At 40.8% G+C, this 25,559-nt stretch overlaps 1 protein-coding gene across 1 annotated transcript in view; it reads left to right on the plus strand.

Annotated features, from left to right (window-relative positions):
• The window catches only part of egfra (epidermal growth factor receptor a (erythroblastic leukemia viral (v-erb-b) oncogene homolog, avian)), a 43,868-nt gene extending 18,521 nt beyond the window's left edge, over positions 1 to 25,347 (plus strand). The window contains exons 2-28 of the mRNA XM_085388370.1: positions 2,280 to 2,431; positions 4,078 to 4,264; positions 4,385 to 4,510; positions 4,605 to 4,673; positions 4,885 to 5,003; positions 5,760 to 5,901; positions 6,852 to 6,968; positions 8,176 to 8,302; positions 8,389 to 8,462; positions 8,545 to 8,632; positions 8,748 to 8,947; positions 9,111 to 9,243; positions 9,656 to 9,746; positions 10,302 to 10,459; positions 12,086 to 12,124; positions 12,258 to 12,402; positions 12,510 to 12,632; positions 13,290 to 13,388; positions 14,755 to 14,940; positions 15,418 to 15,573; positions 17,061 to 17,136; positions 17,940 to 18,086; positions 18,873 to 18,970; positions 19,084 to 19,251; positions 21,692 to 21,739; positions 21,863 to 21,956; positions 23,413 to 25,347. Of these exons, the coding sequence (XP_085244496.1) occupies positions 2,280 to 2,431; positions 4,078 to 4,264; positions 4,385 to 4,510; positions 4,605 to 4,673; positions 4,885 to 5,003; positions 5,760 to 5,901; positions 6,852 to 6,968; positions 8,176 to 8,302; positions 8,389 to 8,462; positions 8,545 to 8,632; positions 8,748 to 8,947; positions 9,111 to 9,243; positions 9,656 to 9,746; positions 10,302 to 10,459; positions 12,086 to 12,124; positions 12,258 to 12,402; positions 12,510 to 12,632; positions 13,290 to 13,388; positions 14,755 to 14,940; positions 15,418 to 15,573; positions 17,061 to 17,136; positions 17,940 to 18,086; positions 18,873 to 18,970; positions 19,084 to 19,251; positions 21,692 to 21,739; positions 21,863 to 21,956; positions 23,413 to 23,756 (3,506 nt within the window). The 3' untranslated portion in view covers positions 23,757 to 25,347. The remainder of the gene's footprint in view (positions 1 to 2,279; positions 2,432 to 4,077; positions 4,265 to 4,384; positions 4,511 to 4,604; positions 4,674 to 4,884; positions 5,004 to 5,759; positions 5,902 to 6,851; positions 6,969 to 8,175; positions 8,303 to 8,388; positions 8,463 to 8,544; positions 8,633 to 8,747; positions 8,948 to 9,110; positions 9,244 to 9,655; positions 9,747 to 10,301; positions 10,460 to 12,085; positions 12,125 to 12,257; positions 12,403 to 12,509; positions 12,633 to 13,289; positions 13,389 to 14,754; positions 14,941 to 15,417; positions 15,574 to 17,060; positions 17,137 to 17,939; positions 18,087 to 18,872; positions 18,971 to 19,083; positions 19,252 to 21,691; positions 21,740 to 21,862; positions 21,957 to 23,412) is intronic.
• Positions 25,348 to 25,559: the final 212 nt, after the last annotated feature.

The raw sequence follows: 25,559 nt of genomic DNA on the forward strand, positions 1-25,559 counted from the left end.
TTCATTTCCTCACTAGCAACAGTTTGTCTCTTTCAGAGCGAAGGTAGCTTACCACGTCTGCAAACTTTTATTGTAAATGTGATTCAACATGAGTCATTTTCACTTGGAGAAGGTTCCCAGGTTAAAGTCTAACACAAATTATTCCCAGCACAATTATAGAGCACTCTTTCAGATTTTAACAATTATGTCCCACAGCTTGACCTCATTTGTTTTTTCTTTTGTTGCTCCTGGAAGTCCATTTATGGTCATAGAATATCAGATCATTTACCACCTGCAAGAGAGTTGTGAAATCACCAAGTGGACAAGGAGAACCTTTACTGTGGCTGTGTGCCTGCTTGCTCGGCCAATTGGCTGTTTGCTTTACTTCCTTGTTTGGCACTCAAGGTCTGATCTTCCCTTGGAGGAGATTTGTTGAACCATCAGCCTCACCTGTCTTTTTCCACCTTTACTGCTCATAACTCAAAAAGGGAGCAGGCTGCTTATATATAACTGGGAGATATGCATGTATATATACTCTAAGTGATTGTCTCTGTTTGCAAAATAGCATTCACGATGTTCAGATCAGGTTTATTAATATTCACAGCTGCAAAAACCCGACAACCTTTTGTTTATTACAGTTTGGTTTTCACAATCTGAGTAATAATTAGAGGGCTAATTACAACTCACGTGGCTCTTCTAATTAAAACTGTCAGCTTGCTTTTGCTCATCTGCCTCTGTTACTCTGGTGTTGGGCTGCTGGACTGCAGGGTTCATGTCAGGGAGAACCCTCAGGGACCAGCTAATGAGGAGGAAGAAGAGGGAGGGCGGTTGACAGCTGTTTGTGCCTAATTCTCACTGATTAGCTTCCTTTTGCGCTTAGTGTGTATGAACCCAGCACAACATCATAAGTAAAACACACAGTGCGATTGAAAAATGCAGTTTTATCCTTTGATACCAGTTGAGAAACCCTGTTCTTTTCCCTCAGTGATGTGAATCACATGTGTCTTGGTTAGCACAACTGCATGAGCTGTTATGTGTTGTGAGGTGTGTCTGAGAAATCGGACCAAGTTGTTTGGCTTTCTTTTGTCAAGAGCAGGCATGTTTGGGAATGTGCTTTAGGGATTACGCCAGCACCGCAATTTCTAATAATCACGAGGAGGAATATTTTGTTTTTCAGAGTTAATTGCTCAAGTGAACCCATCATTTAAATCTCTATCAATTACTTGCTTATTATGCGTGCATACACTGTATGTGTGCGTGTGTGTGTGTGTGTGTGTGTGTGTGTGTGTGTGTGTGTGTGTGTGTGTGTGTGTGTGTGTGTGTGTGTGTGTGTGTGTGTGTGTGTGTGTGTGTGTGTGTGTGTGTGTTAAAAAGCTGTTGCGGTGATTAACTGATGGCTCTCTCTTCATTGCCAGTCAGAACCTGTTTGACCAGCTTGGGGCCTAAACATGCATAAGAGAAGATGAGCTGTTCTAAATAAAATCCATTCATTCATTAAAACAAAAAAAAAGAGCCTCCCTGTTTGTTGCACTACCTTCCTTATTCACTCATTGTATTACGTAACATTAAATAGGCGAATTTATCAGCCCATAGTTGTTCTCTGGGAGCTGAAAACTCAGAGAGCATTCATTTATCAACATTGTTTAAGCACTAAATTGTCATTTCGTCATGTCATGAATCCTGCGATTGAGTCAAATATGGTTAAACTAGAAATTAGACTTTTAATTTTGAGATGTAGACATGTGAATCTCCTCTCCAAAAAAACAAAAACCTACAACTGTCATGGAATTTGTGACACACCAGAACTTTTCTGGAGAATACCACAATGGGTTGGACTTACTGGTCACAGGGATTGTTTTAACCAGCCTTCATACAAGTGGAAAGATTGAGACCTTTGCCAGCATAAAAACACGCAGCTGACTTTGACTCGCGGGCCAGAACTTAACTCGTCACTGAGATTTGATTTTGTTGCAGATGCAGCCCAGATCTGTTATTTTCACATGAAAGCATGCCAAGTTATGACTGCACAGACTAAATTCTCCAACAGAGATACACACACACACACACACACACACACACACACACACACACACACACACACACACACACACACACACACACAGAAAGTCATAAACGGAGCCAGCATGTTGCATAAGCAGGGAATGTTTCTGTTTCTGACTGATTGCACTGTGGGCCTTGGTTTAAATACTTTGGTGACTCTCCACTGCAATTCCACATGATTTACAATCTGAATCTTTTAACATTTAAATGAAACAATGATGAATTCTCCTTTCTTGCAGTGTGCCAAGGTGTAACCAATCGTTTAAACCTTTTGGGAACTAAAGAGGACCACTACAGGAACATGGTGAAGACCTACAGCAACTGCACCATAGTCTTGGAGAACCTGGAGATCACACACATGGAGGATCACCGTGACCTGTCCTTCCTCCGGGTAAAAGCCGCACTTTGTTAGGAGTTGAGGATAAGCATGTATATAGCAGATTAGAGAAAGAGTGCGATTAAAAGTTGTCCAAGCCCCTTATACTGGATGTGTGTAGCCTCTTGCATCGCTTCAGTTCAGATAATTAAAATCAGTGGAGAGTGAATAGGTATGATGATTCGGTGTATTTATAATGCTGTGGATGGAGCTTTGCTTAAGGTTGTATAGGGGTTTGCACACTGGGCACACACACTCTCATGAAGGGTTGCACACACAAAGACAGAAAAGCATACAGTCAGCAGATATTATTCAGAGGTTTTAAGGCTTTATTTCCACTGATATTAAGAGGAAGTGTCTTAAATGATGTCACTTTTAGAGTCCTATTTTTTCATCCTTACTTTTCTCTCTCATCACTTTGGACCTGCCCAGCGTCCACAGTTCAGATTAGCCCATCTCTATTGTGGCTCTGTGTATTACCTATTGAGCAACATACTGTACATACTGTGCTAACCATTCTACTGGTGGGCTGTCTGTAGCCCTAGAGGTAGACCTGAGGCAATATAGTTTGGCTGAAAGTTTTATGATTCAGTGCCATCGACACATGTTTTTGGCTTGTGAGCACATCTGTCTATTTCTTATGTATTTGATATGTGAAGAGCGCGTCGAAGGAATCCTTTACATGAAATATCTCAAGAAAGATGTCAAAAATAAAGGTCACCCTGACTTCATGAAACACATTATTTTGCCATAACTTAAGCATTCATATGCTATTGATGACCGCTTTTCACCAGAATAGTACAGAATAGAATTAAAGGGATGACATATAAAGTGAAACTTGACTGGTTAGCAAATACAAACAACTGTGAGTCTTATTCTAGTTGGACAGAAAACCCGATTTGATTTATAAGATTTAGAGTTGACATTGTGGAGTTAACCATACATCTCATAGCTTTTATTTATATTTTCTTATTTTTAGCATCCATCACATACACTGTATGAACAAAAGTATTTGGGCCACACCTCTTAATCTTTGAACCCAAGTGTTTTCAGTCCCATTGCAACAGGCATGTAAAATCGAACGCCTACCAATGCAGTCTGCATTTACAAACATTTGTGAAAGAATGGGGAAAGAAAAGACTGAATTTGACTTTGGTGCTATTTTAGGATCCCACTGTTGCATCAAGTCAGTTTGTGAAATTTATTCCACCATCAACTCTATGTGCTGTTATTGGAAAGTGAAACTCAGCCTGAAAGTGGCAAGTTACCAGTCACCAGTACCTGAGGAGCACGGTGTGCAAAAGTCACCAACACTCTGCCAGAGGAGGTTTAAACATCCTCTGGTATTAACATCAGCACAAAACCTGTGTGCTGGGAGCTTCATGGTATTTTTCAATGTCTAAGCAGCTCATTTAGGTGATATGTGTAGGTGTCCCTGTGCTTCTGAACATTAATTTACACACCTCTATCAGACAAACTGAATGTGACTCTAGCACAATAAAAATAGGATTAATCTTTGTCTACCAGTGTTATGGACCACCAGTTTCACAGTTTTCTCTTAAAATATTAATGTAAATGTATATAAATGCAGGTCGTTCAGAAAATACAAAAGTTTTTGTTTTTTTAATTCAAAAATGAAGTTTGTCTTTTTTTCGTTCCAGTCAATCAAAGAAGTTGGTGGCTACGTCCTGATCGCCCTCAATACAGTATCCAGGATTCCTCTGGAGAACCTGCGCATCATTCGAGGCCATTCTCTCTATGATGGAAGTTTTGCTCTTTCTGTGATTTCCAATTATAACAAATCTACAAATAAGGGCACCGATCAGATTCTTCTGACCAGCCTGACAGGTAGGTTAACCCCTAAATATAATCATGTTTTATATGACACTCAGTATTATTACAAACTATGTAAATATTCCAACGTGTGCATGTTTGCGTAGTAGTTCATATGAAGTTTTCTTTTTGCAGAAATTCTTAAAGGAGGAGTAAAATTTTTGACCAACCAGCTTTGCAATGTGGAAACAATCCAGTGGTCTGATATTGTTAATGTTGGAAACATCAGCATTGATCCAACTCCTAGCAAAAACAAAAATTGTAAGTATTACTTTACACCAGAAGACAGAGATATAATTTGTTGTGAGTTAAAAGGTTTTTAATTTGGTGCTTCGCAATGTTTCTTTTTCAACAGGTGGAAAATGTGACTCAGGCTGTTTCAATGGCTCATGTTGGGCACCTGGTCCTGAAAACTGTCAGACTTGTAAGCACTGTTTTATTAATTGTTAGCTTATTTACTGCAAACAAGAGCAAGGTAAAACAAATCTGTGCGCACAATCCTCCAATTTTTCATAATTTGAACATGTTTAAAGTACTGTAATGCACGGTGATGATAGGGCATCAGAATCAAAAGAAGAACAAATTCATTCCTGGGCTTGGACACTCCACTCAACTTCTGCTGCTCTCATTTCCAGTGACAAAGCTGAACTGTGCCCAGCAGTGCTCCAAGAGGTGCAAAGGACCTTCACCGAGTGACTGTTGCAATGAGCATTGTGCCGCGGGGTGCACGGGACCCAGAGCTGAAGACTGTCTGGTGAGACAAAGGCACTTTTAATGTTACTGTGTGATATCATACAAACATGTGACCAAGGCCTGTGTTCACCAGCTAATGTTTTAGTTATGCCTTGCTAATATAGGTCGGATCCCCTTTTGTCTTAAATGACCTTAATTATTCATGCCATTGATTTTACAAGGTGCTAGAAACTTTCTTCAGAGATTTTGGTTCATGCTGACATGATAGCATCACACACATTTTGTGACACAAAATCTTCTTTTGTCCAATTTTGGTGAACCTTGTTTGAATTGTACCCTAATTTTCCTGTTTTTAGCTAATAGGAGCAGCCATTAGTGCCACGTGATTGGTTGATTAGATATTTGCATTAACAAGAAATGGAACAGGTGTACCTGGTGAGTGTAAGACTCCCAGTCAAACAGAAACCAACACAAAGACACCAAAACTAATAAAAAACTGTTCCTAAGTGCAACACTACACTACGTAATTCTGCTACTCTGTAGGTTCCTGAAGAAGACCTTCCAACAGAATAAAGCTCTCACTCTCAGACATCTGTTTTTATCATCCGAAGTTTGTTATTGGTTTCAGTAGAGATGAGATGTGGAGCGTCTGATTAGATCTTGCACTTGGCAGTGCCTTGAATAACAGCGTCTGTTCTGCCTCTCTGTGCAGCTATGAGTATTAAGCCAAGGCTGTGATAAAGGAATGCAGTGTTATCATTAGTGCGGGGCTCTGTTTTGGTCCCAGTGTGCTAGATGACGCTTGTTTGTGCTGCAGGCCTGTCGGGACTTCCAGGATGATGGGGTGTGTAAGGACTCCTGCCCAGGCCTTCATCGTTACGACCCCAACCTGCACCAGCTGGTTCCTAATCCGCATGGAAAGTACAGCTTCGGGGCCACCTGTGTCAAAAGCTGCCCACGTAAGGCCGGCTTTAACCAGATAAATTTTTAGGTTTTTTTTATTTTAGGTTTTTTTTGCCAATTTCAGTTAAACTTTTAATCCTGCTAGACAGATATATTACATTAGCCTACATTGATGCGTGCATTGTAGCTATGTCTCGACAGTCAAGATAAATAAAAGTAAAATAATGGGTCCCAATCGGCAGTATGAAGCTCATCATGCATGATTACACTTTTGTTCCATATTGCGGCATGCTGACTTGCAGAACAGTTGCCCAGGTTGTCCTTCAGGGTGGTTAGACATTCAGTCGTGACAGTTTGTCCAAGTTTAATTTTAAACTGTATAAACAAGAAAAGCAAATGATTGAGAGTGTGTTAATGCAACAACTGCGTTTTATCATTTTAACTTGCACAGGTGTGTCCCTGTATTTCTGTGTTTATATTCTGTCATCATTATGCATTAGAATAGAGAATAGAATAGAATAATCCTTTTATTGTCCTACAAGGGGAAATTTGGTTGTAACAGCAGCAAGAAAAAAACACATATACAAACAAACAGGACACAGGAAACAGAACAGAAACATACACCTTTTTTTTACATATTTACATCAAGGACAATAGTTACCAAAAGCAGAGTACTGTACAGTTATTAAAATTAAATATGTATGTAAACAAACATGTTCAAATGTGTTTGTTGGGAGCGGTTTTGATTGTACAATCTGACAGCTGCAGGGCGGAAACGCTCCTTCATGCATCTAGGATGCAGCAGTCTGTCACTGAAGGAGCTCTGCAGTTCAGCAACATTGCTAGTTAAGCTGCTGTATAACTAATAAAAGATTATTTGCTACAAAAAAGCTTTTTCCCCCCAGATATTTTAATATGATTTTAAGATGATTTAAGATCCATCTAGTGCACATGAATATGAGATTATCAGCAGCAGCAGCAGCTTATATTTTGCATATTCTTCCAGGTAATTATATTATTTCTGATTACGGCGCATGTGTGCGGACGTGCAACGATAACACATATGAGGTGGAGGTAGGAGGAATCAGGAAGTGCGCCAAGTGTGACGGGCTGTGTCCAAAAGGTAAGAAGATAAGCTGTTACTGTGCAATCTGGACAAATATTTCTCACCGTGTACAAAAAACAAACTGTTTGTAGCTACGCTAAGAACAATTTCTTATTATGTTGTTTTCACAGAGGTTAAGCTGTAAAATGTAAATACGACAGAATGCAGTAATTTGTAAATAATTTAACCCTTTTTAATTGAAAAGAGTGAAGGAAAACAAATGTTTCATTGTTTTTAACTTGATGCAAACGTCTTCAAAAAGTTGGGACGGGAGCATGTTTACCACACTGTACGTTCTAATGGAAATGTATATAACTCCTGCCAAGTTGAATCTTTATAATGAATGCACATTAGACACATGCACTAAATGCACATATGATTTCGATTTCAAAGACATGTCACTCATCCTTAAGCTATTTCTGTTTGGTTTTATATTCAGAGGAACACAGATACAACTGAACAACATTTTTATTAAACTCAGTCATTTTAAGGCATTTTAAACAACTGAGATGATTTTTTTTTAAGCAAATGGTATTGTTTTGGTGAAAACTCATAGGCCAGATTTTATGCACTGACTTGTTAAAATGTATGTAACTCCTGAATCTTTATGATGAATGAATGCATATTAGACACATGCTCTAAATGCACATAAGATTTCGATTTCAAAGACATGTCATGCATCCTACGTATATTCAGAGGAATTTTAAACAACTGAGATGAATAAAAAAGCAAATATTATTGATTTGGTGAAAATTTATAGGCTATATTTTATGCACTGACTCACTTCATTAGGTGTGGCTTATGTTCAAGATGACCTGCTGAGGTGAGCATCAGAATGGGCAAGATTTTAGTGACTTTGATTGCACCAGACGGGTTGCTCTGAGTATTTCAGAAACTGCTGATCCACAGAGAAAATACCCAGTTAGCTGCAGATCTCTATGCAATTAATGCTGCCGCTGACCATGTCTTCCCCTTGACCACAGTGTTCCCATCTTCTGATGGTTGCTTCTAGCGAGATAATATTTCACATCACAAAACTGAAATTATCTAAAATTGGATTCTTGAACATTTTGAGTTCGCTGTACTGAAATGACAAATCGGGAATAACTGTGTGATGCTATCACATTAATATGGACCAAAATCTATGAGAAACTATTATTAAACTATTATGATTATTTTTTATTGTTATTAACTACCGTAGTATTTTTTTAAATGTTTTTTTTAGTGTGTAATGGACTTGGAACAGGAGACTTGGTTCACACTCTGTCTATCAATGCCACAAACATCGGCTCCTTTGAAAACTGCACCAAAATCAATGGAAACATCGACATCATCCACACATCAATTAATGGGTAAGTCTGGGCTATGACTAGCATTGCTGCCTTTGTGCTCGATCACCTTTATCAGCAGTCAGTACGGTGTATTTTCTCATTTTCAGGGATCAATACACCAAAACACCAAAGATGGATCCTGCCCAGCTTAATGTGTTTAAGACAGTTAAAGAAATTACTGGTAAGACTGCGTAAGGGCTGAGTCATGCATCTAAATGCGTGCATCTAAACAGTTTTAAGGTTAACAAACCTTGTTGCTTCAGGGTACCTGTGGATTCAAACGTGGCCAAATACCATGAGCTCACTGAGTCCTTTTGAGAATCTGGAGGTCGTTCGGGGGAGAACTAAACGGTATGTTCCTTGTAAAGACCCCCTGTTGATTCAAACCGCAGTGTTATTCAACCCGTCACAAAATGTTTTCTTTTTTCTTCTTCTTCTTATTTTGTTCTCGTTTCCCATTTGGTAGCGGAAGCCGCAGTTTGGTTGTGGCTGGTCTACATATCACCCACCTGGGCCTGAGGTCCCTCAGAGAAATCAGTGATGGAGATGTGTTTGTCTCTAAGAACTCTGAACTCTGTTACACCGATGCAAAGCACTGGCAGAAGCTTTTCAAATCACCACACCAAACTGTTAATATAGAGGGCAATGCCAACGCTGCCACCTGCGGTAAATTCTGTTTGTCTCACACCGGCTTCAGTCGGATCTTTGCTGTTGTTGTTGCTTTTGATTATGCGCTGCACGAGTAAGATTTAATTACAGGATCTTAATTTCAAAATTGGATAATTATGCAGGAAAGAGCTCTCGCTGAGATTGTGTGTTTGGGTTTCAGCTCTAAGAAACGACACTTGCGACAAGAAGTGCACGGCGGACGGCTGCTGGGGTCCGGGCCCCAGTATGTGCATTTTGTGCCGCGACTACAAGCGCGACGGGAGCTGCGTCGACTCCTGCAACATCCTGGAGGGGTGAGGGAGGCATCTCTCTGACTGCCTTTAATAAGCTTTGAAAAACAAACAAGCTAAAAACACAACAGGTCTCCATGCTGTACAGTTCACTCCTTCAGAGTCTATTTTTGTATTTCCAAGACTTTGACGCTACACGATCCTGAGAATTAATTGACAGAAAAAGAAAAGCAGATATGATCCGAAGCATTTTGAAATTCAGTCTCCAGTGGATTTAAGACAAACACTGGAGGCGAAACGACACAGTCGCTCACATCTGTTTATCTTCAGAGACCTCTGTCCAACAAAGAATCTCGACGTGCTTACAGTTTAACTCCTGTCCTCAAAAAAACTTTAAAAATAAAACACATATAATAGTTTCAAACTAGGCATGTCATGCTTTTTATTGTTTGTTTTTTCTTTCTTGTTTTTGCAGAGAGCCGCGCGAGACAGCTGTGAATAAAACCTGCATCAAGTGCCACCCCGAGTGTCAGCACATGAACGGGACCGCAACCTGCAGCGCGCCTGTATGTTTGCCATCAGCAGCTAAACTAATATTACAAAACAAAACACTTTGCAGTTGTGTTAAACAGTTCTGTGAGCGTTGCTTAGAAGAGATTAACATTTGCACAGCGTGAAATCCAATCCAGACACGTTAGTTCTGCGGATTTGTCAGTCAGCAGCAGCTTTGATCGGCTGTAATGCAGCGCAGCCACAAAATGTGCAATCTGGTTGTTTTCTTTTTCTTTTACTTTGATAACTGGGAAATAAACCCTCTAATTATCAAAAACAGAAGCACAACCTGACAAAGAGAGAGTGGGAGGCAGATCTGGGAAACGTATTAAATTACCGCTATTTTATTCAGGCATGATCAGTGCATTGAATCGTCTTTTCACTAGCCTGAACCAAAAAAAATTAAAGATGAAGAAAAGAAAAGAAAGATCTAACTTGGTTGTATTTGCCAAACATTTGCTTTGAGAAATTATTACTATGAGACAGTGTAGTTTACCAAATATTTATAACTGCTCTCAATAGAGTGGTAAACATAATAAATCTTTATCTTCTTTTTTTTCCACTTTCAGGAGTCTGCTAACTGCACTAAATGTGCTAACTTCAAAGATGGACTGTTCTGCGTGCCCCGCTGTCCCCAAGGCGTGCTGGGGGAGGACGACGCACTAGTGTGGAAATACGCAGATGAACAGAAAGTGTGCCAGCAATGCCACAAAAACTGCACTCAGGGGTAAAAAGCACTGCTCAGCTGACCTGAGAACAGGCACAGGCATTTTCTCTGTTTTGGAAACATTTGTCTGTTGTAACACTGATGCAGAAATGTGCCCCGAGCTTGAAGCGTCTGCTGAGGCGGTTCTTGGACTTCTGATTAAAATCAGACACCCCAAGAGACGAGTTGTTGTTCTAGACTGCAGGACTTTTGTGTGGTTTTGTGTGTTTTTCAATTTAAAACAAACCGATTATGTCTGACTTAATTTCTTCTTCTTTTAAATGCTTTTTGGACCTAGAAGGTTTACAGTCATGTGAGGAGGCTCTCTGTGAAGAACTAAGAACACCTTGTGATGCTGTGGCTTGTATAGGCACCTTCAGCAGCAATAGCAAAAGTATATATAACACCTCAGCTATACCAAAGGAAAATTATCTCATGTCTTATAGTAAATCTTGTTAAACACAAGAATAGAGGCCTCATATGAGTTTTTTAAATAAAGGTTTTTCTGTCTTTGAGCGTATTTTGGTGGAAGACAAAGACCACCTGATTGCTTCAGAGCCCTCATGGCAAAAAGATGGGCTAATTGACAGGGAGTGAGGTACACAAGTCCTCTGGACCTCCTTGGAGACCCATCAGAGACAGTATGAGAAGGTAAACATGGAGAAAACTGAAACATACGGTACCAGATTTTCTGAATACCTGCCAGAATAGATCAAGAAGGAGAATTCACTGATTGGGTGAGCTAGGTCGACTCCCCTCGAGAGCCCCGCAGCAGGTCTACCTTTGATTGTGTTCAAGTATGTTTTTGGAGGGTTTTTTAGAGGAAGAGGTATTTTCCAAACAAGCCATACTTAGTCTTTTTCTGATTGTACTATCATGAACTTCACTTTCATTTAACATCCTAACTGAGGCCTGTAGAGTCTGAGATGTAGCTCGTGGAATTTTTTTCCAGTTTCTCTGACCTTGGGGTGAGTTTGCTGGTGTACAATCCTGGGAAGCTTGTGGCATTTTGTTAACACACACCTGAATGCTCCAGAGATTCTCACACTTAGTGGTGATCAGTTAAAGTGCTTTTGATTAGCTGAATTGCTTGAGAGGACTGGATTAGATTCCTGTGAAAAACTTTCCTTTTCAGACAACTATATGTTGTTTTTGCAAATCTGTAGTACTTTTGAGAACAAAGAAATAATAGCAACAGCAGAACTAAAAGCAGACACAGTTTTCACAATGATAGAGGATCAGTGTTAAGCCCAATGAGTAACTTGGGAAGTCGTCTGAGATACCTTTAAACCACCGAAAGCTGCTGTGTAAATGAGCCTCAGTGACTGTTACGAAGAAGAATAGGATATGTGTTTCCACAACTGGGTTTAGTAGTTTCATAAATAAACCACTGGACTGCGTGGAAATAAACAGTCCCCAGTTGACCCCAGTGACTGATGCATTGATTGAAAGTATTTAGTTTTGTAGGCATTTTACAGATGATTTTGGTGCTTTATGTGGCAGAAATGAAATCAAGTACGCTGGGAAACATAAGCGTGGCAACAGCATTGGTTTCTGATTGGTTGCAAAGGGTTTTTCATAGGAAAACAATCCCTCTGTGCTGATTTTGTCAGTTGCATTAGACTCTTCGCACTCATTTGTTTACAGGTGCATTGGACCAGGTCTTGAAGGCTGCCACAGCAAAGGGTGAGTAAACACAGCAACACAGATCACCACTTCTTAGGGATAAGTTAACTGAGGTAGATGTGTTAATCACATTTCTGCTGAAACTCACAAACGCACTCTGTTTGACAACCTCCCCCCCCTTCCTGTTTTTCAGCCCCCTTGGTCTTTCCATGGTCGCGGCTGGTGTTGTCGGTGGGCTGCTGGCCGCTCTCATCGCAGGCCTGTCTGTTTTTGTGTTGCTCCGCCGACGCCACATCAAGAGGAAGAGGACCATGCGTAGACTGCTCCAAGAGAGAGAGGTAAGCTGAGTCACCGCGCTTGGAGGAGTACATTAAGATGATGAAGGAAATGTCAGCATTCATTTACAGCTGAGACAATATGCAAGACTGTGATTTCTTCTCTCTAGTTGGTCGAACCCCTCACTCCCAGTGGAGAGGCACCGAACCAGGCTCTGCTGCGGATCCTGAAGGAACCCGAGTTTAAGAAAATCAAGGTGCTGGGATCAGGAGCTTTTGGTACTGTTTACAAGGTAAAAAAACAAAACAAAAAGCGGCACCCTGGAGTTGTTTCTTTTTTCTTATAATTGAACCCCAGTGCTGAGCTTTACTGAATCTGGGTCTCTCTCAGAGCCAGAACCAACACACCGTCAGCGTTTTCACTCATCTGCTACATCTGTTGTCAATTTTTCTGTTATAAAACCACATTTTTAACAAGCCAGATCATGCACGGGTGACTTCAGTCTCACTTTCGGTGCTCGTGTGTTAATTTGGGTTTATGCGTTTATGCAGTGACATTCTGGAAACTCTCCTTCCCTGTGGGGACAAAACACTGGTCTCCTCAAGGTTAACCATTTATTTTAGGGTTCGGTTTTAGGTTAGCGTAACTCTCCAGAGAGAGAGGGAGAGACTGTAGGTCAGCTCGATGTTCTGCTTTGTATTTCTGCCTGTTTGTCGCTTTTTGACCTTCGTAGTGTGGACAGTTTTGCAAAGAATGGACTGCAAGCAGAATACAAATGCACTGTTTACTGTATGTTTGAGAGCAGGTGTAGCTTTGGCTTGCACATGCATGTCAATATTTGTACTTGTACTGCACAGTGTATGCTAACATTTACACATATGCTTGTGCGCTCACTTGATGATTCAGGTCTAATTGCAGCACATAAAATAAAATGCTTGTGTCCATGCAGGGTCTGTGGGTCCCGGAGGGAGAGGACGTGAAAATCCCGGTCGCCATCAAGGTTTTGAGAGAGGCCACGTCCCCTAAAGCAAACAAGGAGATCTTGGATGTAGGTTCACTCATTTTATGTGGTAATTTTTGGCCTCTGTGCTTACCGTAATACTAAATTGGAGCTGAACACAACAGCTCATTTGAAATACTCCCTCCCTGCCTCCTTCTGTTAAGGGCTGGAAATGAAAGTATACATTTTAAAAGTTACAAATGTTACGCACATTTTTTAAGGAATTATCACAATATTTTGACTCAAAACTACATCAGCCTTAAGGAGCGACAGTTGTTGGCTGCTGGTTGTCAAGTTTCCACTAATGTGTCCTATAATCTAGCTAATGGCCACTTTTCCTTGTAATGGAGAACGTGTCTGTTTACATGGCATTCATCTTATGGGACTGCTGGAAATGGGATTAATTCATGGGAAGGCAGCGAGTGGGCGTTGGTGTAATCCAAGGCTGAGGTGTTCTGGAAAGGAATGCAGCGCTGATGCAGTGCCGAGAAAGCAGCCTGTGTTAAATGCATTATGCACACAGACAAATGTGCATCTTGGATCCTGTGATTTTGTGGTTCTGCTGCTCAGTCACTGCACGTCCACTCGCTGTGGTGGACACAAATGTCCTCTCAGCTTCTTAACTTAAGGGCAGTCTTTCACTGTAAAGTAGAACGTGTTTGGAAACCTTGTTTTCATCAGGCTGTCTGAATTGCGTAGCCCCAAGCCGAGAATTTATTGAGCAATACTGATATCGTATTAGGCGTATAGACAATATTTTGCATGCATTTCTGCTTTCATGACAGGAAACTAGATAAAGTTCAGTTTGAATTACTGCTTGCAGTGGTTTCCTTATCCCCATTTTTTAAATTCTTAAAGTACTTTGTCTCTTTTGATAATTTCCACTGTCGAGCAATAAAATACACAGCTGTTGGTGCTGTATTACTGCTCCTGAGAAACTTATCGCCTGATAACGGGTATTTAAAAAAATGTCTTGTTTATCATTCACAAGGATATCTCTACCAGCCAATAAGTCACAGGACCTTTGAATAATTAAAAATGTATTTTTTTGCTTTTGTACCTTGAAGGGAACCTGTGCTTTCCCTTACTTACTTACAAAATGTGGACAAAGTTTGCAAAAAATGAAATTAAACACACATAAAAGTATGTGTCCTAAACACTTGGTTATTTGTTTACCTTGTGTTTTCTTTTTAAGTTTTTTTCTTTTAATAATCTTACATGAATCCGATGCTAGCATGGCATGGATTTCCTAAATGGCTTCCATCACCGGGTTTCCTCGCAGAAGTCCATTAAAAGGAAGAGGGCGCTAAGCAGACACGAGCTCAGGGGCTGCATAAACAGCCAATACGTAAAGAAGAGAAATAAACATAATTTTGAATTGTAAATCATGTAAATCATTTATGTCATCTTACAGGAAGCTTATGTGATGGCCAGTGTGGAGCACCCCCACGTGTGTCGTCTGTTGGGCATCTGCCTCACCTCCACGGTGCAGCTCATAACGCAGCTCATGCCTTACGGCTGCCTGTTGGATTATGTCAAAGAGCACAAGGACAATATTGGCTCCCAGTACCTGCTCAACTGGTGTGTGCAGATAGCCAAGGTAAGAGGGAAAGTTCATAAAGGTGTCACGTTACAGTTGAGTAATCTGTTGATTAGGTTGGACCTGTTGTTGCTGGAGTTGTTTTACATGCGCATAGCTCTGTATCAGCCAATGAAGATATAAATCTAGGCATTTTATTTATTTTATTTTCAATAACAATAATATTAATCACGTGCTTTTGTGGGTTTAAGTCTTAGTGGGTGTGCAATTTCAAAACATACGCTTAAACTTAGATTTGCAGAGCGAGTCAAGTCGTCAGCGTTTTTGTTAGAGGTTTTATAAAGAACAGCCGTTTTTTGTAAAGAAATACCGTTTCTTTTATCTGAGTAATCAGATTATCATGACAAGTCTGTCGTGACAGATGTCATTTTTCACTTTGTCTGAGCAAGCGGTGTTTTCACGTTTCCAACAATATCGGCGAGCCCGTGAAAGCACGGCTCTTATGTAATCTGTATTTCACTATTTGTTTGATTAAAGGGAATGAACTACCTGGAGGAGCGCCACTTAGTGCATCGTGACTTGGCAGCCAGAAACGTCCTGGTGAAGACTCCTCAACATGTCAAGATCACTGACTTTGGTTTGGCCAAGTTGCTAAAGGCAGATGAGAAAGAGTACCATGCGGATGGAGGAAAGGTTAGTTGGGTTTTTTTTTTTTAATTTATTAGTCAGTTGTTGTGAGCACTGTTGCATCACAGCGGGTGATCCCAGAAGTTTAGAATCCACTCGGCTTCCTCCCACAGTCCAAAGACACTGATGGGTTTGTGCTAATTGGAAATGCTAAATTGACCTTAGAGTGAATGTGAGTGTGAATGGTTTCCTGTCTCTCTGTGTTAGCCCTGCATTAGACTGGTGGCCTGTCTAGAGTGTACGCTCCAGCCCCCTCACAACCCTGAATTAGATAAGTGGAAGAAAACTGATGGATAGAGTTGTTGCTGCACACAAATGGGCCTAAATATGAACATGATCTTGTTTAATGAATTTATAGCCAGTTGCCAACTGACAGACCGCTTCCTGTAGTTCACTCAGCTCGACTGCATAAAAGATATATTTTTGTACTTTGTTTTGTTCTGTATCTCATGCAAGTGGTGCTGTATTTAAATAGCTTCTGTCAGTGAATTACATTCAGAGAGAAATGACAAATCAAAAGGGTTTCTTGTCTTTTGTTTCCTTTGGGAAACTGAAGGATTCCTTACTCAAGAACATGCTGTGCTGTTTGTTTTTTTGTGCCTGTAACTACAGGGTGAGCAGTGCATGTTATATCAGATGTAATTAGGAGAAATAATATAATACAAATTCAGCCCAGACATCTCTCTGTATTGCCTGTCAACACCAAATGTGCAGGTGTGGAAAAGAAACATCTGGACAAATCCAGATGAATCACTAAACTTCAGACACTCTTTTGTGTAGTGCAATTAAAAAAAATATAATTGGCTTATGCAGAAAAACTGCCATAAGGTTTGTGTGACGGTCTTTACATACCTTAAGTCTGCCTTAACCTCCTAGGACCTGGCATCCACATATGTGGACATCACATTTTGGGTTATTTAGACCAAAATACAAAATTTGCTCTACAAGGGCCTGATATCTACTTACGAGGACATTATACTGCTACTGTTCTATCAAAATTTTAAATGAATATCCTAATTTTTCTTAGAAACAAAAATCAGTTAAAAAAAATCTGGTAATTCTTTGTTTTTACATTCATCGGGTCCCAATATGCCCAAATATCAAAGAGAAATTAAAAATGCATGCTGTGGAAGAGTTCGGGTCTCAAGAGGTTAATAATAAAAAGAGACTTTTGTATATCTCACCATTAGGTGGCAGCAAAATTGCATCATAAACTCTAATGAATTGGCCAGAGACATTAATCAATTTCAGAAATATAAAGATCTGCAGCGTTTTAAGTTGAAAACATCCCTGCAAATACTTGATGCAAAGTGATGCCAAAAAATAAACTCACTGTTATCAGTAGTGTCACATTTAATTCATCCCATGCATGCATATGCAACATGATATACACACCATACATTATAAACGTGTTAGTGGGTAACTTGTCATTAGTTTAAGTGCACACGGGTTTTGCATTCTTTTTAATCACACTGTAATGATTATTCCCACAGGTGCCGATAAAATGGATGGCTCTCGAGTCGATCCTGAACAGAACTTACACGCACCAGAGCGACGTATGGAGTTACGGTGAGTCACAAGGAAAGAAAACCTCGCTTGCGCTGTCCCAGATTGAGCCCGAATCCTTGTGTAACTTCTGATAAGTAAAACAGCTGGCCCTCCGTGCTCCTGAGCATTGGTGACATTCTCACTGGAGCAATATTCATTCATTGCTAAATAAAGCGTTTTAACAGAAAGTGAGGCAGGGAGCGGGCAGTCGTTTTGAAGCTTCGGATAGCGTGTTGTTTTTGGAGTCAATAAAGCTCATCAAACAGGGAGTGAAAAGGGAGAACATCTTGTTAGCATCTGCAATTTTAGGTAGCGCACACCTACATGCTGGCAGTCTCGGATGGACAATTTCACATCAACCCACATATACAGTTCTACCAGCCCAGGAGCACACACACACACACACACACACACACACACACACACACACACACACACACACACACACAGAAACCAAACACAGTACAGCTTTTTTTGTGGGCCAGCTTCCAAATCTTCTTTCCCCGAGGGTTTGATCATGCTTTCCGCTCAGTATGGCAAAAGCATCAGCAGACCCTAGAAGAAGTGGCGGGCTTCCTTTTCTCCTTTTCCCTTTTTCAGTTCCTCCAACGCAGAGAGGCATCCTGCTCACTCCCACTCCTGCATGCAGAGCCAATTTGTCAACATAGCTATTTTGATACTGTGAAATACTTAAGAAGCGTACATCCTGTCACTCTCATTTCTTCCCTTCTTTTTCTTTTCTTTTTTTTTATTGGGAGCAAAACAAAGTCAGTGACAGCTCATCAAACTGACATTTACCATCTGTCCTCGTCTCTGTACTGTAGGTGTAACAGTTTGGGAGCTGATGACATTTGGGACCAAACCATACGATGGGATTCCAGCCAGTGAAATAGCTGGGATACTGGAGAAGGGAGAACGCCTGCCTCAGCCACCAATCTGCACCATAGATGTCTACATGATCATGGTGAAATGTAAGCTCGTGTACAAAACCCGTGTGCATTTATTACTTTATGTAAGAGCTGCAGTAATTACTAGTCTGTTTTGGGGGGTGTTTTTTGTCTGTTTCCTCCAGAACAAACACACACATGACAGTTAACAGCAAATGAATCAGGAAGGAAAAAGTAATAATTAGTTACATCACCATTTGTTTTATTGTTATTAAGACATAATGCACTTTAGCAAACAGTTGTTTTTTATGTTACCCCTGTACAGCCTACAGCAGGGGTGGGAAACTCCAGGCCTCAAGGGCCGGAGTGTTGCAGGTTTTAGACGTATCCTTGATCCATCACAGCTGATTTAAATTGCTAAATGACCTCGTCAACATGTCTTGAAATTTTCCAGAGGCCTGGTAATGAACTAATCATTTGAGTCCGGTGTGTTGACCCAGGGTGAGATCTAAAACCTGCAGGACACCGGCCCTTGAGGCCTGGAGCTCCCCCACCCCTGGCCTAGAGTATCATATCTGATACACGAGACTCCTACATCATCGATGTGATGTAGCAAATATGATACAAAGCAATTTCTTTTTTGTTTAGTTTTTTTCGTCAGAATGTTCAATAAACACTCAAATTTTATGGCAGTTGTTTTGTGGTTCAGGCTTTTGTTCTAGTTTTGTCTTTATCATCCGTCTTTCCCAGTTCTGCTTCCTGCTGACCTGCTGTTTTTACAGATTATGTCTGCTAATGTACTCACAAATTTAAAGCTTCATGTTACTGAGTCAACCCACCCTGATGATCTCTGCTGATGCATGTGCGCAGGTTGGATGATTGATGCAGACAGCCGCCCTCGTTTCCGAGAACTTATAGCGGAGTTTACAAAGATGGCTCGGGATCCACCGCGTTATCTTGTCATCCAGGTATAATTTTAAGCCACTTCTTTCTTTAAAATTGCTTAAATATACAGAATATCTGATGATGAGCAGCAGTGATTTTTTACGTATAACAAAAAGGGTAAACTCTTTGATTTTAGGGGGATGACCGCATGCACTTACCGAGTCCTTCAGACAATAAGTTCTACCGCAGCCTGATTAGCGGGGAGGACATGGAGGATGCCGTGGATGTTGATGAATATCTGGTGCCACAGCGTGGCTTCTTCAGCAGCCCGAGTACCTCCCGCACCCCACTGATTCACTCAACAGTAAGACCCTTTATGGAAATGTAAAATCAAGTCTGTACGTGGTTTACAGTAATTTAGATTTTAGAGAAATCTCATAAATCATGCAATCCTTACACAAAAAAAGAAATGGCATGAAGCTTTTCTGCTTTGTCAGGACAGGCCTGTAAGAGTAAAACTAAAAATCATTAGAAATTATGCAAAACTTAGGAGTGTTGGAGAGCGTGCTCCTGCTTAACTAGTGCAGCTCAACTGAAAGCGAAATCAAAACTGATGTAATTACGAGACGGGAAATCATCACAACTTGCGTTGGTGTCACACTGAGTAGTGATTACTCCTTATTACACCCACAAGGTGACGCAGCTCACCAGAAACCCACTCTATCGTTCTTGTGAACATCACACAAACTGACTGTGCTGTGTGCACCTAGTAATCAAAAGGCTGAAGTCACTGCTGCTGTGAATACTAGGAACTAAAGTACTGTGCAAAAGTCTTGAGCAATTCTTCATTTCATCACATTTTCCTTCCAAGGAGCCAGACTGTCTTGTAATTTTGTAAGTGATCTTGAGCAATAGTTCTCCAGACTTTCTGAAAGGTTTATTAAGTTTTTCATTGGCTGCTTTTTCACTCATTTTAATCCAGTCCTTGTACATGACCATTTTCCAAGGAATGTTTTTTTGTTTTTTTAATCCTCTTAATACTTAATAATGTGTCATTCGAGCATAAAAAGGCACCTAACTCAGGGGATGAGGCAGTGTTGTCTACACATAACAGGCAACTTAGGGAAATAAAACTTATTTTAAATTGTTTCTTCAAGCATTTTGTCTACAGCAGATGAACAGTGTCTGAAAAATCCAGGATCTGAGAGATGCATCTGCCATTTTTTATGAAGGGAAACAGGAAGAGTGAGTGAGGCTCAGTAAACGGTGTAGGCTCTGTCATGGTTTGGATCTTGCAAAATTGATGCAATTATGACTATAGACACAGAAAGAGCCCTTATATACTTACAATATATCCTCTCTCTACATATATATATATTGCTGTCCCTCTATTAGCACAAGGCTGAAGCCAAATGCTGAACTGCTGACCTGTTTCAGCACGTTCACTTCTAATTTTAAAAGATTTTGACACAAATACAGGATCCACATGGAAAATATTGCCACTGTATTTTGTGCTGTGAGCTGTAAGGCCCCTAATGAGCCATGTAATGGTGCGTTTACCACAGACACACACCCACACCAGATTCACTCACACTGACCTTCTTGGTTCACACAGCTTTAGCTGTGAACACTTTACCAACAGGCAGTCAACTGTTTGAAAATGTAATTGTGCTGTGTTAACTGTGTTTTGGGGAAATGAGATTTCGGCATAAATCATTACCCTGTGAGTCTGGATGGAAATAAACAGTCATTTTTTTTCTTTTACTGTGTTGAAAACAATTGCTCATGCCTTCAGTCAGGAGAAACAGAGCTGCAGCTGCTAAACTCTACCAGAGGTGTTTAGACAGAATTTAACTCATTTTACTGACTTGAAGTGGGAAAAGGCTGCTTTTGACCCCAGCGGCCCTGCTTCTGTTTACCTGGCCTGTCGTGACTGCCACCCACTCGCCCTCCTTAATCAGCGCCTCTCCCACGTTTCCTCCCAGTTGTCCTGTGATTGATGAAGGTGGAATAAGCAGAACTCTTCTACTGCAGGTTCAGTGAAGGCCATGCGTAGGTCTGGCTCTTTTACCTGGGATTATTGCCGGCCACTGACAGCCTGGTTAGTCCATATGAGGTTTCAGGTTTGATTACCTTTACAGGCGCCTTTTTTTCCCGTTGTTGTTTTTTATTTCTGTCCAATAAAACTTCAGAATAGGTCTGTTTTTGTAATATTACTGTTGGGACATGGCCCAGTAAGGCCTTCTTTCTTTCTTTTTCCCCACATGGTCAGTGCTTCAGCGTATTTAATTTCCTTTTCTTGTTGAAAGTAATTGCATTGCCACAGCTGTCACCCTGTTTTCCCTGTTTTCCCATTTTTCATGGTTTTATGCCACTCACAGCCCTTTGATTTGGACACAGCAAAGCTTGTCAGATTGTCTGAATCCATATGAATCTGCACGGCGAACGTTTATTTTGATCCCTATCAGCTTGTACTAAGAATGGCAGCTATAACTTCTCGGGGACCATAAAAACACGTTCATGTCACAGTTCAGAGAGAACTTGCCGTCCCTGTGTCCAAAAGAAACATGCAGTAACAAAAAATAAGAATAAAAGAAACTAAACAAAGCAGCCTGTCTTTGTACGGTGCCTTATGCCTGCTTAATAAAATGTTAAACCTTCCTCTTCACTCAGTGGCTGCTTTATGGTTTATAGAGGATTATTTAATTATGTTATGGCTTCATAAAACACAATTTCCTGTGTCGCATTTGATGTGGCATCATCATTTGATGATTAACAAAACGTTTGCCGTACCTATTTTTCAGAGCCTCAACAGCAGCATCGGGACGTGCCACAGCAGAACTGGCTTACTGGTGAGAATGCATTAAACCCTTATTATACCTGTAAAGAAAATGATTTTTCTCTTTGTGCTGGCCTCTTTGCAATATTTTCACAGGGAGTGCCACAGCCCTGAAAACCTCTGCTCTTTGTTACAGAACGGATTCCCGAGCAGAGATGGAAGCATGGCCCTGCGATATATTCCAGACCCCACAGACAAATTTCTCGATGAAGCCTTCCAGCCGTCTCCAGGTTAGTAAACTTCAACTAAATGCCATTACTTTTTAATTTAGTTCAAGAGAAATCTCAACATGGCTTGCCTCTGTGTTCTTTGGGTGATTAAGTGAGGAAGGGGGACATCTAGTGGCCAGCAAGTGTACTGCCCCCCTCTTCCTGTAATGCTGTTAGCAGAACATGCAGTAACCCATGTATTGTTTACTAGTTACATTAGTGTTACCACTCAGATCTTTAGCCCAAGAACATCTAGTGGGGAACTTAAAATGAGAACTGCTTAGCAATCAGGCATTAGATTTTATGAGCAACTATTATTACCATCTCCACTGGGATTTGACCGCTTCTTTTTGTCAGACGTTGTAAGGCTTTTGCATATGTGTCTTTAATGCTTATCAACCTTGACGTGCCACACCTATTCATGTCCCAGTTTCTTTGGAGATGAGAGGGAGGCAGGTGAAGCAGGGATGATGTGAGAAGTAGAGTAGCGAAGGGGGCTGACTTTAAATACCTGGGGTCAACCATCCAAAGATCAGACAGTGCACAAGAGAGTACAGGCAGAGTGGAGTGGGTGGAGACAAGTGTCAGGGGTGACTTGTGAGATAAGGACAGCAGTGTGAAATAGAAGGTTTACAGGATGGTGGTGAGACCTGCTATGATGTACGGTCTTAAGACGGTGGCACAGACAAAAAAAAGGGAGGTGGTGCCGGAGGTGGCAGAGTTGAACATTTTCATCAGGAGTGAAAAGAATGGACAGGATTAGAAACGAGTGCATCAGGGGGACGGCTCAGGCTCGGAGACAAAGCTAGAGAGGCCAGGCTGAGATGGTTTGGACATGTGCAGAGGAGGGATCGTAGATATACTGGACAAAGGATGTGAGAGATGGAGCTGCCGTGGATGTAATGAAAGAGGACACGGAGAGAGGGTTAGTGATGATGAGGATGATAGGGACAAGGTGAGATAGAGGCAGAAGAAGAAAAACAAGAAAAAGAAGACTTTCTTTGTTGGATAAAATGAGTCTTATTAATGCCTTTCTGCATAGATTTGTAGATTTGTAGCATTTTGTCTTCAGAATCAGAATACTTTATTAATCCTTATGAAAGGTATGTGGTTACAGTGGCTCCAAGGTAATAAGAACAGTAACAGACTGAACTAAATTAAATAATACAATATATATATATAATAATATAAGTTACAAAATATAAGAAATAGCTCTAATATATGCAAATAGCTCAACGTAAAGATTACAGCATTATTTGGGAGCTTTCGGAAAAGACCTGCACTGATGGTTTCAGCTCGTGGCGCATCAAACCAGGGGTCTCTGCTGCATGTCATGACTCATCTTTTAGCCTTCACTCATGCCATGTCTAAATAGTCAGTTGATCTAAATAAATAAATACCCTAAAATATGCGGCGCTCCTGTTATGATCAGAGAAATTGTCTGGTGCCCTCGTTAATGTAAATGCCTTTCTTGCAGGCTACATGAACCAGAATCCCATCTCAGATGTGGTGAATCCTATCTATCAGCATCCCGGTCCACCTCGCACCCTTCTTCCCACCATCTCCTCGGACCATACGGAGACAGAATACCTGAACTACTTTAAGAACGGGGCCGCCGGACCAGAATATCTCAATGAGATTCTGTCCCCGGCCGTCCTCCCGCTCACGTCAAACGGCACGGTCCACAGCATTGAGAAATACCTGCCTCAGCAAAGCATAGACAACCCCGACTACCAACAGGATTTCACTCCCACCTTCAAGACCCACACCAATGGACACATACCGGCAGCGGAGAATGCAGAGTACCTGGGCCCGGACTGACTTAGTGGAATGTGACAAGAAATAAGAGACTACTTATGAAAGGCGTTATCTTCAGTATCTTGGCTGGATTGCTGAGTGGTACCACCCTACTCTGTCCTATCTTATGGAGTCAGCTGACAGTTTGAGCAGCATTGTTGGCATGCTTTCAAGTTAAACCAGTCTCATTCCAAAGACTTTTTTTTTTCACACCACCTCCAAACTACCAATGAGAACGACAAAAGTTGTTTCGCATGTCTCAGCTGACCTTAAGAGACCAGATAGACTCCACCTTTGTGACGTACCTCCTGACAGGAAGAGAAACTCTCTTCTGAAAATGTGAGAAGTAGAAATGTGTAGATGCTATGCACAAAAGATGTTGTGATCCAAATGTGTTGGTGGAGGAATGCTATTAAAAGCGTGTAAACACCTCCGGTAATATTTCAAGAACGCCGAAGCGGGCAGCGCAACCCAAAAACACAACTTGAGGTACATGCATTGTAGACTCGCTAGTTAGAGGCTGTTTCTCTGTGGTGAAGTCAAAAAGATTAAAGGGAGTTTTTTTTTTAAAGATTCCCCAGAATTCCTTTGGCACCCCGCCTAGAGGACGAGTCAAATACCTTGGAATGTAGGGAATGTACAGTCGGCATAAAGGGGAATTCTGGTGAATTGTCATTTTAATGTGTGATCTTTATGTTCTAAATTAATTCTGTATGTATTAAAAAAGACTGTCGCATCACCTGGCATAGAACAAGAGAGCTGAGCTTCTTGTTTTTCCCTGTCGTAACTATGTGGAGAATGTGATGGTAAATACAGCAAATGTTCCCGTTCGTCCTGCTGTGTTTTGTAGCTCAGAATCGGCAGCGTTCTTGTAACATGAAGCATATTTGTGGAGACCCACAAAGCGAGATAGTCTGAGGTTTTTTTATCAGTGTGTCATACTAAAGTCTGAGTATTAAGGAAGTCATTTGTAGCCCTCATGACTGAGTACTTTTCAGAAAACAGCTGGGTTTTTTTGTTTTTGTTTTTTTATTTTGGGCAAGCAAAAACCACATCATAGATAGACAAGTTGGGGAAAAATCTCAGCAGCACCAGTTGTGATCTATATATATAGTACGTTTGTCTTGTTTGTACCATGTTTGAAATGCTGGTTGACCTGTCTTAGGCCGTTTGAGTAAATTGTTTGAACTGTAGCAGTAGTTGCACTTCCCTGGGACATATTTTAGAGATGAATGTTTCTGACGCCCGTGGTCTGTTATTATCACCAGAACCCCTTTGGCTGGTTCCTTGTTGTTTCGCAAAAAATGTTGACAGTCCATCTATGAATCTGTTCCTAGCTTTAAAGCCTTTTTTAGTCCTGCAGCAGCATTAAGCCTCACAAATATTTATTCCTAGTTTTAAGGGAATATAGTTTTGTAGCAGCCTGTAAACCTACCTTTGCAGATTTTACACAGGTACATGTACAGGTAACAGTGTGTATGCTGTAATATAACCCGGCATAGTCGCCTGTAATTTATACTCAGTACACAGTTTTGTCATATCATATGTGAATATGCACTTATTCCTGAATTGTGATTATTTCATTCAAAAGTGTAAATGAATAAATCTTATTTTCTATGGACATGTCTCCTGTTTGTTGTTATTTCAGTGCAGCCTGAATGCTTTCCCGTTTCTGTTATAGTGAAACAACGATGCATTAAGGTGTTCTGCTCACAGCTTTAAAGAGATCCGGACATCAAGATATGCTCTTGATTGAATTTTAGCTGTGTGCATAGACTAAAACATTCAATTTATTTGGCAGAACAAATTACAGGTTTATATGTCGCT

This window comes from Rhamphochromis longiceps, linkage group LG18 (assembly GCF_057381845.1).
Source record: "Rhamphochromis longiceps isolate RC_006_pf linkage group LG18, R_longiceps_female_GT1.1, whole genome shotgun sequence".
Taxonomy (NCBI): domain Eukaryota; kingdom Metazoa; phylum Chordata; class Actinopteri; order Cichliformes; family Cichlidae; genus Rhamphochromis; species Rhamphochromis longiceps.